Genomic DNA, 12,832 nt, shown 5'->3' with positions numbered 1-12,832 from the left:
GGAGGAGTATCTCTCTTCTCATACAGAATAATTTCTGTTCGTTTGCAAGTTTTAATGTTGCTCCTTACTTTCTGTTGAAAATACTGTTTTTTTTTGTTTTTTTCATCATTTTTCCAATCATACCGGGATATTCCCCCTCCCTCAAGAAAAATTATCCCAGGAGAATTCTCAACCCCACGAAAAAAATTTCCGTAGAAAATCACTCCCCCCCCCTCTAAAAATTTCTGCATATTTTTCAACGACAAATACTATATGTAAACAATGGGCAAATTGCATATCTCAAAGCCCTATCTTCAGGGGCTTTGGGGGTCATGTCATTGTCAGAGGTATAGTTATTGGACCTTTAAACCATGCTGAACCAAATGGCTATCTCAAAATTTCGATCGGATGTCTTTGGGGAAAAGGGGGCATGGAAGAGGGTCTAGCTGTCATCCAATATTTTTGGTCATGTTGAAGGGCACAATGCCTTAATTTCTGCCCGAATGACCCACCTCCCGACCTTTTAGCATTGTTGGTTTGATAGGATTACCCCTGGGGAAAGCAACAAAAAATATTAGGGAAATAATATTGGGGAAAGCAACATTTTTATAGATAAGAACTTGAAACGTTTACAGTAGGGCTCTACCAGGCAAAACCAGGCAAATTTTCTCAGGCTCGTAGCTTTTGATAGGCAACATTAAATTTAATGAATTTTATATATTTGAAATCAACAAAAAAGCCCCTTTTTTAATGTGTTATTTGTTATCTAAATTCCTTTTTTAGATTTTCAATCACTATTCGTCCGAGTCGCTCCTCACTTACAGTTCGTTAGCGAACTGTTTGATTCCTTCTCTAATTGGCCGGTTGGGGTTTTGGAACGCCTACCATGATATGGTAGAGAAACTTTGGAAAGGAAAACCTACCTTGTTAATCGTTTTCCTTTCAAATGATTTGGAGGGGGGCTGTTTAAATTTAGTAGAGGTTTTTACCACTAACTCGGCATCAATTTTTTTAAAGATTAGTTGGAGATATGGGAAGTTCTGTCTGTATGAATAAAAATGAAGAGGGTCTTGTTATGGAACACCCTCACTTCATATGCATTCATTTAAACGGATCAGATATATTTGTCCAAAAAAACTGTTTTTGAGAGTTGTAGCAGTGGTAGTTTGAGAGAGTTTTTAAGAGGATTACTAGGAAGGCTTTAAGGTATACAGCAAAGAAGATTGAAATGTCATTTTTACTTTGTTTTCTCCCTTCGAGCCAAGGGAATTGTCCATTATTTATTACAACCTAGAAGCTGCAAATTTTCTTTTGAACGAGTTTCTTTTGAAAAAGAGTTTTAAGAGGAATGTTAGGAAGTCTCTGAGGCATAGAGCAAAGAGACTAAAGCATCATTTCTAAATGTTATTTTCTCTCTTCGAGCCAAGGGAGTTGTTCATAATTTATTAAAGCCCAGAAGCTGTAAATTTTCTTTTCAACAATATAACATAAGAGAAAGTATTCTCGTGGTGCCAATGGTATCTGAAGTATGGAATTATTAGTCGTTTGATTCACTTAGGAATTTTCAAATAATTTATAAGTCGGGACTGGTTCCCCACTCGTTTTTTACTGGTATTGTGATGCCTGTTCGGAAAAAGACATATACTAAAAATTCTGTACGACATATGACATATTCTGTCCGACACCGACATAAGTGCTTGCAATTAAAGAAGTAAATATTTGTTGTTCTTCCCTAGAATCACAGTTCGGATTTTAAAAAGGTATGAGCATAGAATATATTCGCAGAATACGATAGTGATCGTATGCTTATGCTGATGATATATTAAGCTTAAGCTGGTCTATGCTGTTTTTACCCCAAGAGTAAAGATTATGCTTTGTTTGGGGTGAAGTTTGGTGGTCAGGAAACTTATTCTACCAATTCACTCGCTTACCTATGACTTCTTATCGGCCAAAATATGAAGCTAACCGTTATGGCTTGATCGCAAATTTTGATGAGGTCCTGTAAGCTATTTGCTGGGTTAATATGTTGCAAAGGGTGTCATAGCTGTAGCATTTGTTCGTGTTTGCGTAAGCACGTTTGCTATTCTAGTAACCCCCACTTACTAGCCACTATTGACAACCAGCGATGTTCTTAAGCAAATTATTGATGTTCTTATGCTCTTATGTTTTTCAACTAATCCTGTCTTTTGTATGTATTTAGTTTTTGTAGCTTCAAAGTATATATGTTAAAAGTTACAGTTGTATTGGACTTGATCCATTTAAGTATTGAACCATATATTTGTTTGCATTGAGTTTTTTAATTTTATTGCTGTCTGCCGTAAAAAATCTTTCCTTTGCAGGCTATTGTAGATGCAGATGAAGAGACTCAGTTTAAGGCGGCCATTAAAGCATCACTTGTTGAATCTCAGTCCAAAGTAGAATCAGATAGTGAAAGTGAGATAGAAAGCTTTTCGGATGATAGCAAAGACGTGGCGAACCTCCCTCCTGTGCCAGTTGAAACCTCAAGCAAGAGTGATCTTGAAAAGCCTGAATTAAAAGTAGATGATAAATCGTGGGAAGACTATCTAGGAAGCCCAGAAGGTAAGTTTGGTGCAGAGCTGCATCGAGACTAATCTGGAGTGGCTTTTTGAATCTCAATCCACAGTACAAGATAGCAAAAGCGAGCTTCAAAGGTCCATATGATACCGGCAGGCACGTACGCAGGAATTTTTTTCGGGGGGGGGGGGGCAAAACCTTTGAAACAGCAGATATAAAGAAGCACTCTTTTTATTTAGTAGCTAAATAAATGCAAAAAGCACGTACATCAGAAAATACAGATTAACTTTAATCTATAGTGTTGTAGCGGATGGGGGGGGGGGGAAGACTGAAGCCTCAAAAGTACGTTTTAGGCTCAGGTTATGTTCATAGCGATTCGGAACCAGTGGTTAATCTATTATATCCAACTGAAATGGAAATTTTAGGGTCAACAGTGCAGTATGGGTGCTGTGGGGGTAGTTCTTCTATTGCGAAAACGTCGATTTTAATGAAAAATGATAGTTTCCAAAATTGATCCTTTGAAAGCTGTACTTTATCCAGAAAAAGGGGGATAAACACCCTAATATCAAGGATAATTCTATTTTGCTATGGAAAGCAAACTCTCTTTACGAAAAAAAATAACAGTACAATCGCTAATTACTTCAAAGAGGGTAAAAAGTTAGACAGAAAATGAGTTAATAATTGGGCAATGACTTGACCGGATAATTGCATGCTGTAAAATCCAAAAAAGGGCTTCACATCTAGATTCTAGTATCTAGATTCTTTACAAATGTCCTACTTTTGCCAGAAATCCCAAGAAACCATGGGGAAATTAAACATTTCACAAAATTTCGGGGGGGGGCAGGCCCTAAGGCCCCACTGCGTACGTGCCAGGATACCGGACACGCAGTAAATGCTTACTAAAAATGCCAGCAAGATTAATCTAGTAAAACCTGGATTTAATGTCTAGTCTGATCTAGGTAGATCCTCTGTATAAATAAATGAAAAATGTCTTTTTATAAGTATATCCATTAAATCTGCTGCAGCTATGGTTCCTACTGGACCCCCAAATCTTTGCACATGTCTGACTTTGCGTCGGTAACCCTTTTAACTAGGGCTATTCAGGCCAAAAGTAAACTAAAACCTTAATTTTTCCCGCAAATACAAGCGAAAATGCAAAGCTTTAAGCAATTTCCGGTAGAAATATCCGGTTTGGCACAGTCTTATTTTTTCTGTCGTGTAAATTAATCAGGCGCGATACATGTCCTTTCTTTTTGGACACGACCGTACGTACTATATACACGGATAGAAACACACACACACACTTAAATCTTTGTTCATGTCTGACTGTGCGTCTGTAACCCTTTTAACTAGGGCAATTCAGGCCAAAAGTAAAATAAAACCTCAATTTTTGCCGCAAATACAAGCGAAAACGTAAAGCTTTAAGGAATTCGCGGTAGAAATATCCGGTTTGGAACTTTCTTTAGAAAGTGCCTATGTGTCTTATTTTTTCTGTCGTGTAAATTAATCAGGTGCGATATATGCCCTTTCTTTTTGGACACGACCATACGTACTATATACATAGATGGAAACACACACCTGCATACACACACACACACACTTATACATACACACACACACACATATATATATATATATATATATATATATATATATATATATATATATATATATATATATATATATATATATTATATATATATATATATATATATATATATATATATATATATATATATATATATATATATATATATATATCATATTTTCTCAAATGATTTTTGCTAGATTAAACAACAAAGAGTTTATTTGTTCCTTTTGTGAGTTTATTCTCTGTATGAATAAATGAACAATTTGTCTTTTTATAAGTATATCTCTTAAATCTGCCGCAGCTCTGGTTCCTACTAGACCCCTAAATCTTTGTACATGTCTGACTGTGCGTCTGTAACCCTTTTAACTAGGGCTATTCAGGCGGTATTCAGGTAGTAGGTTTGCGGTAGAAATGTCCAGTTTGGAACTGCCTTTAGAAAGTACCTATGTACCTTATTTTTTCTGTCGTGTAAATTAATCAGGTGCGATCCGTGCCCTTTCTTTTTGAACACGACCATATTTACAGTATACATAGACAGGTACACACACACAGACGTGTTTTTTTTTTAACCTCAAAATTTTCCCAAGGACTAAGAAATGGTATGACTCCGGGGTATGGCACCTCCTGTCAACTAAGCTTCAAATTTTTTTTTGTTTTTTAAGATTTTTTAGTTGTTCTGATCCCTTGTCGTAAAATATACAAATTCTCTTGCAATTATCAGTTTTTAGCTCTTTAAGCAATTTAATGTAATAAGGCATGAGAATCTTCAATTTTTCAGAGAAATATGACAAGTATAAAAACGTCATTGCAACACTGATGAGTATAAAAATGACATCGGTCACACAATTATTTTTTTTCTTCTAATATTAAAGCTCTTAATGAATTTTCTCAAACTTCTGACCTACCTAGATCGTTTTTCTTTAAGCCAGAATATTCCAGGATGTCAATTTTCCCGAAAAAATATGGAGCTGTTTTCGAGAAACAATAAATGCATACACAATTATTGCTCACATGTAAAGATAGTATATATATATATATATATATATATATATATATATATATATATATATATATATATATATATATATATATATATATATATATATATATATATATATATATATATATATATATATATATATATATATATATATATATATATATATCTTTTTCAGATCCCAAGTCTAGATTGGTGATAAGATTTCCTGAACCATTGAATAGCAGAGAGCAACTTGTGGTTCCGTGTAGTTCGACTTTTATGGTAAATCATTTTGAACACTCATATTCTTTTTTTTTATTCAATAAGACAAAGTGTTATCTATGTACTCGGCATTTGTCGAAACAAAGTCATCCCAGCCTAAGTTATCTTTATAAGCCTTACTTAAAACTGATCTGCGATTACCTGCTTGTTTTTACCACCCATCGGGCTATTTAGTGTAGTTTTTGTTGACATACAATCTTTGTCTATCCAAAAGACTTGTCAAAGCCATTTCTGCTGGGGCGACATTCTAGTCACGCTTGTGGATAATCTCAAAATTTGCATTAAATTTATAATAGGCCAATCGAGTATCCAATGCACATTTTTTTGAAATCAGGAAATATGTATACTTTGAATAGTGGTTCTCCAATTCTTAAGATGAATCTGGCAGCTGAGAACAAATTACTGTCACTATAAGCTTTTTTAAATCAATTTCTTCTCATCTCAAATTTCTGTTTGTTAGTTCAAGCGTGACGTTAACATCAACGAAATCTGTATATAATTCTGTTCTTAGAATAATATATATTCATGGCTTTTTATCAGCAGGTATGGCTATGATGTGGCTGGGGTATTAAGCTGATATTTTGTGATGCTTGCATGAAATGCAGTCGAATTGCTTCGGCCATTAAGAATCGTATTTCCCGATTCTAGTCATGGCAAAGGTATAATGTTACTTTTTTTTCTTTTAAGCTGATATCTATACTCAATTGCATTAAAACGGGCGTGCTATTTAAGCTGATACCTATACCCAACCGCATTAAAACGAGCGTGCTATTTAAGCTGATATCTATACCCAACCGCATTTAAATGACCGTGCTTCTTAACCTGATACCTATACCCGACCGCATTAAAACGACCGTGCTATTTAAGCTGATATCTATACACAACTGCATTAAAACGAGCGAGCTATTTAAGCTGATATCTATACCCAATCGCTTTAAAACCAGCGTGCTGTTTAAGCTGATATCTATACCCAACCGCATTAAAACGAACCTGCTATTTAAGCTGATGTCTATACCCAACCGCATTAAAACGACCGTGCTATTTAAGCTGATATCTATACCCAACAGCATTAAAACGAACGAGCTATTTAAGCTGATATCTGTATCCAACCGCATTAAAATGGACGTGCTATTTAAGCTGATATCTATACCCAACCGCATTAAAACGAGCGTGCTATTTAAGCTGATATCTATACACAACTGCATTAAAACGAGCGAGCTATTTAAGCTGATATCTATACCCAATCGCTTTAAAACCAGCGTGCTGTTTAAGCTGATATCTATACCCAACCGCATTAAAACGAACCTGCTATTTAAGCTGATGTCTATACCCAACCGCATTAAAACGACCGTGCTATTTAAGCTGATATCTATACCCAACAGCATTAAAACGAACGAGCTATTTAAGCTGATATCTGTATCCAACCGCATTAAAATGGACGTGCTATTTAAGCTGATATCTATACCCAACCGCATTAAAACGAGCGTGCTATTTAAGCTGATATCTATACCCAATCGCATTAAAACGAGCGTGCTGTTTAAGCTGATATCTATATCCAACCGCATTAAAACGAGCGTGCTAGTTTAAGCTGATGTCTATACCCAACTGCATTAAAACGAGCGTGCTAGATTGATTAGTCGACTCCATGCTCCAGTAGGCTACGTCTTTTGCTTCTCATGTTCCTTATATTTTTCAAAATACGGTTTTTAATAACAGGCTATTATTCCACAATTCAACGTTTCTTTTTTATTTCTAGAAATAGTTATAAAACTATCATAAGAAATAGTAAGAAGAAATAGCAAGTTTTTGACACTAGAATTGTTTTTGTGGAGATCATTAAATAGTTAATCAACTAACCTAGACGCTGAGTTGATAATTAATCAACTAAATTAATTTCCAGCTTAGTACTTTTCAGTTCCTGAAAATAGAATGTTTACCCCCCCCCCCCCCCCCCGATTTGACCTTGCAAATTGACTTGTTATTCATATGTACTCTAAGAAATAATCTATTAGAACCTTGTGGGTTTTGCCTTTTATTATTCTAAAGTTGTAAAGTGTGATGGATGTTGAGGCTTCTCAGAGCGTCGAGTATGGGTCTGAGGATCAGCATTTGACCGTCTGGGTTTTCGAAAATTTTTGGTGATGCTGTTGATGACCAGACTGGAAAATGGCTTATTACTAAGTTTGGTATTGAGTAAAAGAGCTAAGTACTTAGCGGAAATTAAATTATGTAAAGTTTGGTGTTAGGGAAATGTGCAATTTTGGAGTTGTGGTAACCCAATGAATATCGAGGTTGTGCTTAGTATGATGCAAGGAGTGGTATATTATTTGGCAAATATAAAAAACTGGGGAAATATTGTATTTTAATTCACCAGGCATTGATATTGGGGATGAAGTGGAATGGAAATCCTGAAAAATGCTGGTATCGCTACGTTACTGCTTTATTATTACACAGTTAAAATTTTATTCCAAAATATGTCACATCAGGGTCGTTGGCAGCATTATAAAATACCAGGATTATCAAAACCAAACGTCAGGAAGAAAAAAGACCTGTCTAGAGGCAGAAAAAAGAGAGTATGTGACTCGTAAAAAATCTGCAGATGTTAGAAATATCTTAAAAGAATAATTCGCTTCTTACATTTCATCAGTTATGCTTGAGGTAACTTTTAAGTACTCAAAGAGGTTTCAGGAAAGATTGCTGTGTGACAGAAATCCTGACCTCAATCAAGACAATCGTTTATGCTTGTGTTATATCGAAAACCTCTGATAATTAATGAGAACCAACAAGCTAATTAACTTTGGCGTAAATTAGGTTGTTTTTTAACTCAATACAAACTTGGTGAGTTTAGGACAATTTTAGAGACATTTCGTGTTACGCTCCTGAAATATTTTCAAAAAAGCTTCTAAAAATTCAGATGGTTCTAAATACAGCAAAAAACAAAAGATTATGTTATAGCTTATCCTTAGTTCCTTTACAAAAATACCACCCTCGTAGATAAGAAGCTAAAACTTCCTTCAAAGAGAAGGTTTCTTCCTGCCCTTTGTGCCAACTCTTTTCAAGGACTGGCAAATAAGTAGACAAAGGAAATATGAACAAACCCAGTCATTAAGAGTCAACCATTTGGCCCCTGCGGTAAAAGCTGTAATTTCTGTCATTCATAAAATTCTACTGGTAGAAGTGAATGAAAACTCAATAAGATGCTAGTGGCTTGAACTGTAATTTCAAGCATTGTTGTGCCAGTTTTTTTTATGGCACTTCGTATTAACCCCCCCCCCCCCCAATTCGGAAAAAATAGAAAAATTGAAGTATTTTTAACTTACTTACGGCGTTAATTCGGAAAAAATAGAAAAACTGAAGTATTTTTAACTTACGAACGGTTGATCAGATCTCAATGAAATTTGATGTTTGGAAGAATATCGTGTCTCAGAGCTGTTATTTTAAATCCCGACCGGATCTGGGGACATTGGGGGGAGTTGGGAGGGGGAAACATAAAATCTTGGAAAACACTTAGAGTGGAGGGATCGGGATGAAACTTGGTGGGAAAAATAAGCACAAGTCCCAAATACATGATTGACATAACCGGAAAGGATCCGGTCTCTTTGGGATAGTTGGGGGGGGGTTAATTCTGAAAAATTAGAAAAAATGAGTTATTTTTAACTTGCGAACGGGTGATCGGATCTCAATGAAATTTGACATTTAGAAGGATATCGTGTCTCAGAGCTCTTATTTTAAATCCTGAACAGATCTGGTGACATTGGGGGGAGGGGGGGGGGAGTTGAGAGGAGGAAACCTAAAACTTGGAAAACATTTAGAGTGGAGGGATCGGGATAAAACTTGGTGGGAAAAATAAGCACAAGTCCTAGATACATGATTGACATAACCGGAACGGATCCGCTCTCTTTGGGATATTGGGGGGGGGGTTAATTCTGAAAAATTAGAAAAAATGAGTTATTTTTAACTTGCGAACGGGTGATCGGATCTCAATGAAGTTTGATATTTAGAAGGATATCGTGTCTCAGAACTCTTTGTTTAAATCCCGAACAGATAATTCTGAAAAATTAGAAAAAATGAGGTACTTTTAACTTACGAAGGGGTGATCGGATCTCAATGAATTTTTTTATTTAGAAGGATATGGTGTCTCAAAGCTCTTATTTTGAGTCCCGACCGGATCTGGTGACATTGGGGGAGTTTTGGGAGGGGGAACCTAAAATCATGGAAAACGCTTAGATTGGAGGGATCGGGATGAAACCTGGCGGGAAAAATAAGCAGATGTCGTAGATACGTGATTTACATAATTGGAATGGATCAGCTCTATTCAGGGGGGGGGGGGGGTGAATTCTAAAAAAATTAGAAAAAATGACGTATTTTTAACCTACGAAAAAGTGATCGGATCTTCATGAAACTTCATATTTAGAAGGACCTCATGACTCAGATCTCTTATTTTAAATCTCAACCGGATCCAGTGTAATTGGGGGGGCAGTTGAGGGGAACCGGAAATCTTAGAAAATACTTAAAGCGGTGAGATCAGGATGAAACTGGATGGGAAGAATAAAAACCTGTCACATGACTGACATAATCGGACCGGGTTTGCTCTCTTTGGTGGAGTTGAGGGGGGAGGGGTAATTTTGAAAATTGAGGTATTTGTAACTTACGAAAGGGTGACCAGATCTTAATGAAATCGGATATTTAGAAGGGTCTTGCGCTTTAAAGCTCTAATTTTAAATTCCGACCAGATCCTGTGACATTGGGGGGAGTTGGGGGGGGACCGGAATTCTTGGAAAACGTGAAAATTTGGCTATTTTTATTTTACGAATAGGTGATCGGGTCCTAATGAAATTTGATATTTAGAAGGAATTCATGTCTCAGAGCTCTTATTTCAAATCCCGACCAGATCTTTTGTCATTGGGGGGAGTTGGAGGGGGAAATCTTGGAGTGGAGGAATCGGGATAAAGCTTGGTGGATAGAATAAGCAAATGTCCTTGATACGTGATTGACGGAACCGTACTGGATTCGCTCTCTTTGGGGGACTTGGGGGGAGCGGTTCAGTGATTTGGCGAGTTTGGTTCTTCTGGGCGTGCTAGGACGATGAAAATTGGTAGGCGTGTCAGGGAGCTGCACAAATTGACTTGATAAAAATCGTTTTCCCAGATTCAACCATCTGCGGGGCTAAAAGGAGAGGAAAAATTAGAAAAAATTAGGTATTTATAACATACGAGTGGGTGATCGGATCTTAATGAATTTTGATATTTAGAAGGACATCGTGACTCAGAGCTCTTATTTTAAATCCTGACCGGCATTAAGCCTCTTATTTTCCTCTTAAATCAATCTATTGATTCATAGAATTTTGCTAGAGCTCATACCATATGATCTCTTGGCTCTTAGCTCTTCTTGCCTCGTCACAAGTGCCATATGAGCTCTTAGCTCTTGTTTAGTTCTTGTATTTCTGAGACATTTGTTGGTGAAACTATAAAGAAGTTGTTAATGAAATATTTTGATCGTGATAGGGTACAATATAGTGTCTTATGTGAATCAATTAAATAACGCCTCACCTTAGACCCTGTGGTACCTATAGAAGTGCCTTCGATATCATTTTCTCTGTCCAGTTACCGCCAGTACCTTTTCCCAGTGATACCTTTGACACAACAGGACGCAATGGGTATTTATCACGAGACGTTTTTGGGATAGTCCCTCCCCCTTGATCTTGGAGTTTGCCATTGAGAATGTGTCTTTGGGATTAATTAACCATGTACTGCACATTGCCGAAATGTCATCGATGTTGATGAATATAAAAGAGAGGTAAGGCATACGGTATTAGACTTAACAGTTCCCTATTGGCGGTGCTGATCTCCGTTTCTTGGCCCTTCAGCCAGGAAGTGCAATAGGGGGTTGGGGGCCAACCATCCTGTGCCTTCGCACGTCCATCCTGTTTATCCTCCCCAGATTTCTCCAGGTGCACATTTAGAGCTGGGTTGACTTTGGCTAAGCTTACAGAGCCACGCCACTGACCTCCGTCCCAGTATAAATAATTAGGTACAATAGGCTCGAACGCTCACCCTCTCAGACAAAGGATCCTGAATCCACCGCGCCAATCCACTGGGCCAGGACGGCTGAAGGATATTGATGGATGATACGTATCATGAGACGTTGATTGGTCATGTGCAATGCATGTTGAAAATTCACCGAAGATAGGTATTCGACACCAAAATCTGATGCTTTTGCTCTGCTTTTGAATGTAGTTAGCATTTTGGCTACATTTAGTGATGGACAGAATGTTATTCCTGAAGAATCCAAGTAGAACACAAAGTGAAATGACGGTTGATTGTCAGATTTATTTTTTAATTGTTGAGAAAACCATTCCATCTTGGTCGAACGCCTGGTAAAAATAGGTGGTAGAATATAGCCGTACCAAGTATGGAAGACCTTCCTCCATTTTCCCTTTCTTTTTGATGAGTCAATCGACACTTAAGATCGTGGTTCAATATTAATAATCTATAAAATTCTAAAGAAGAAAAGACGTAGCTTATTTAATTCAATGCCTAGAGGATATGGAATCTAGAAGTTGTCACAAATGAGCAGTACATACAAGTTAGGACTCGGAGCTGCACCATGGCTCTTAATTAATTTGCCATTCAGGTGTGGTCTGCTCACAGCCCAGTTCTTGCATTGGCTTGCTAGGGTCAAACTTGAGCTCAAAGCTCCTCGTTGGGTCGAATATGTTATCAGCTGAAGTTTTTCTGCTGAAATATTGGGTGGAATTCACGATAGCAAAGTTTCAGTATGGTAACACACAATACATTAAATCCGTTATAGAGAAGTCAGTTTTGCAGTTACGATATATTTACTGTCAAGCGATAATGTGTCTTTTGCCATTGGTGCCAAGTTTTTATCTTCCTTGAGTTTTAATTTTTCCTGTTGAAAATTAAATAGAATATAATTTTTAATAGTGACTAATGCTTTATTCTTTCGTAGTTGGTTCTACGTTTTATGGAGTCAAAAGGCTTTCACCCGAAGAGCTATGAATTAAGAACTTCATTTCCGATTCGTGTTCTATCGCCAGACGACCGAAGCAAAACATTGAAAGAGATGGGTCTGTTTCCTCAAGAAACTGTTTTTGTCAATGCCAAAGACTGATTATTACACATTTTATATATATTTTTCAATCTTCCTTACTTTTACGTTGTATCCTTTCTTGAAAGGTGCAAAGGTCCAGAGGTAGTGCTTAGGGTTCTACTTTAATTTTAAAAATAAAGCCTTTAGGGTCGGAAGTAAGTAGTATTAGAAAAAGCAATAGCAGTTAAAAAGAATACAAGGATTTCTTGCGGATGTTACTGTTTAATTCTCACGTCGAAAACAACTGCTACAGTGTTGACTTTATTTTCCAGTTTATTTTATTTTCTTTAATTTTGGCGTTTTGAATTGGACCTTTGCCTTTTTCAGTAAAGTCGTTATCTAAAAAAAACGCAGTA

At 36.7% G+C, this 12,832-nt stretch overlaps 1 protein-coding gene across 1 annotated transcript in view; it reads left to right on the top strand.

Moving 5' to 3' along the window:
- Positions 1-12,518, top strand: part of LOC136035359 (UBX domain-containing protein 7-like) — a 47,424-nt gene extending 34,906 nt beyond the window's left edge. The window contains exons 7-9 of the mRNA XM_065717109.1: positions 2,319-2,559; positions 5,281-5,366; positions 12,336-12,518. Of these exons, the coding sequence (XP_065573181.1) occupies positions 2,319-2,559; positions 5,281-5,366; positions 12,336-12,497 (489 nt within the window). The 3' untranslated portion in view covers positions 12,498-12,518. The remainder of the gene's footprint in view (positions 1-2,318; positions 2,560-5,280; positions 5,367-12,335) is intronic.
- Positions 12,519-12,832: the final 314 nt, after the last annotated feature.

The sequence above is a fragment of the Artemia franciscana genome, chromosome 14, assembly GCF_032884065.1.
Source record: "Artemia franciscana chromosome 14, ASM3288406v1, whole genome shotgun sequence".
Classification (NCBI taxonomy): Eukaryota; Metazoa; Arthropoda; class Branchiopoda; order Anostraca; family Artemiidae; genus Artemia; species Artemia franciscana.
The sequence above is the reverse complement of the archived record's forward strand: the minus strand, read 5'-3'. Positions and strand labels throughout refer to the sequence as shown.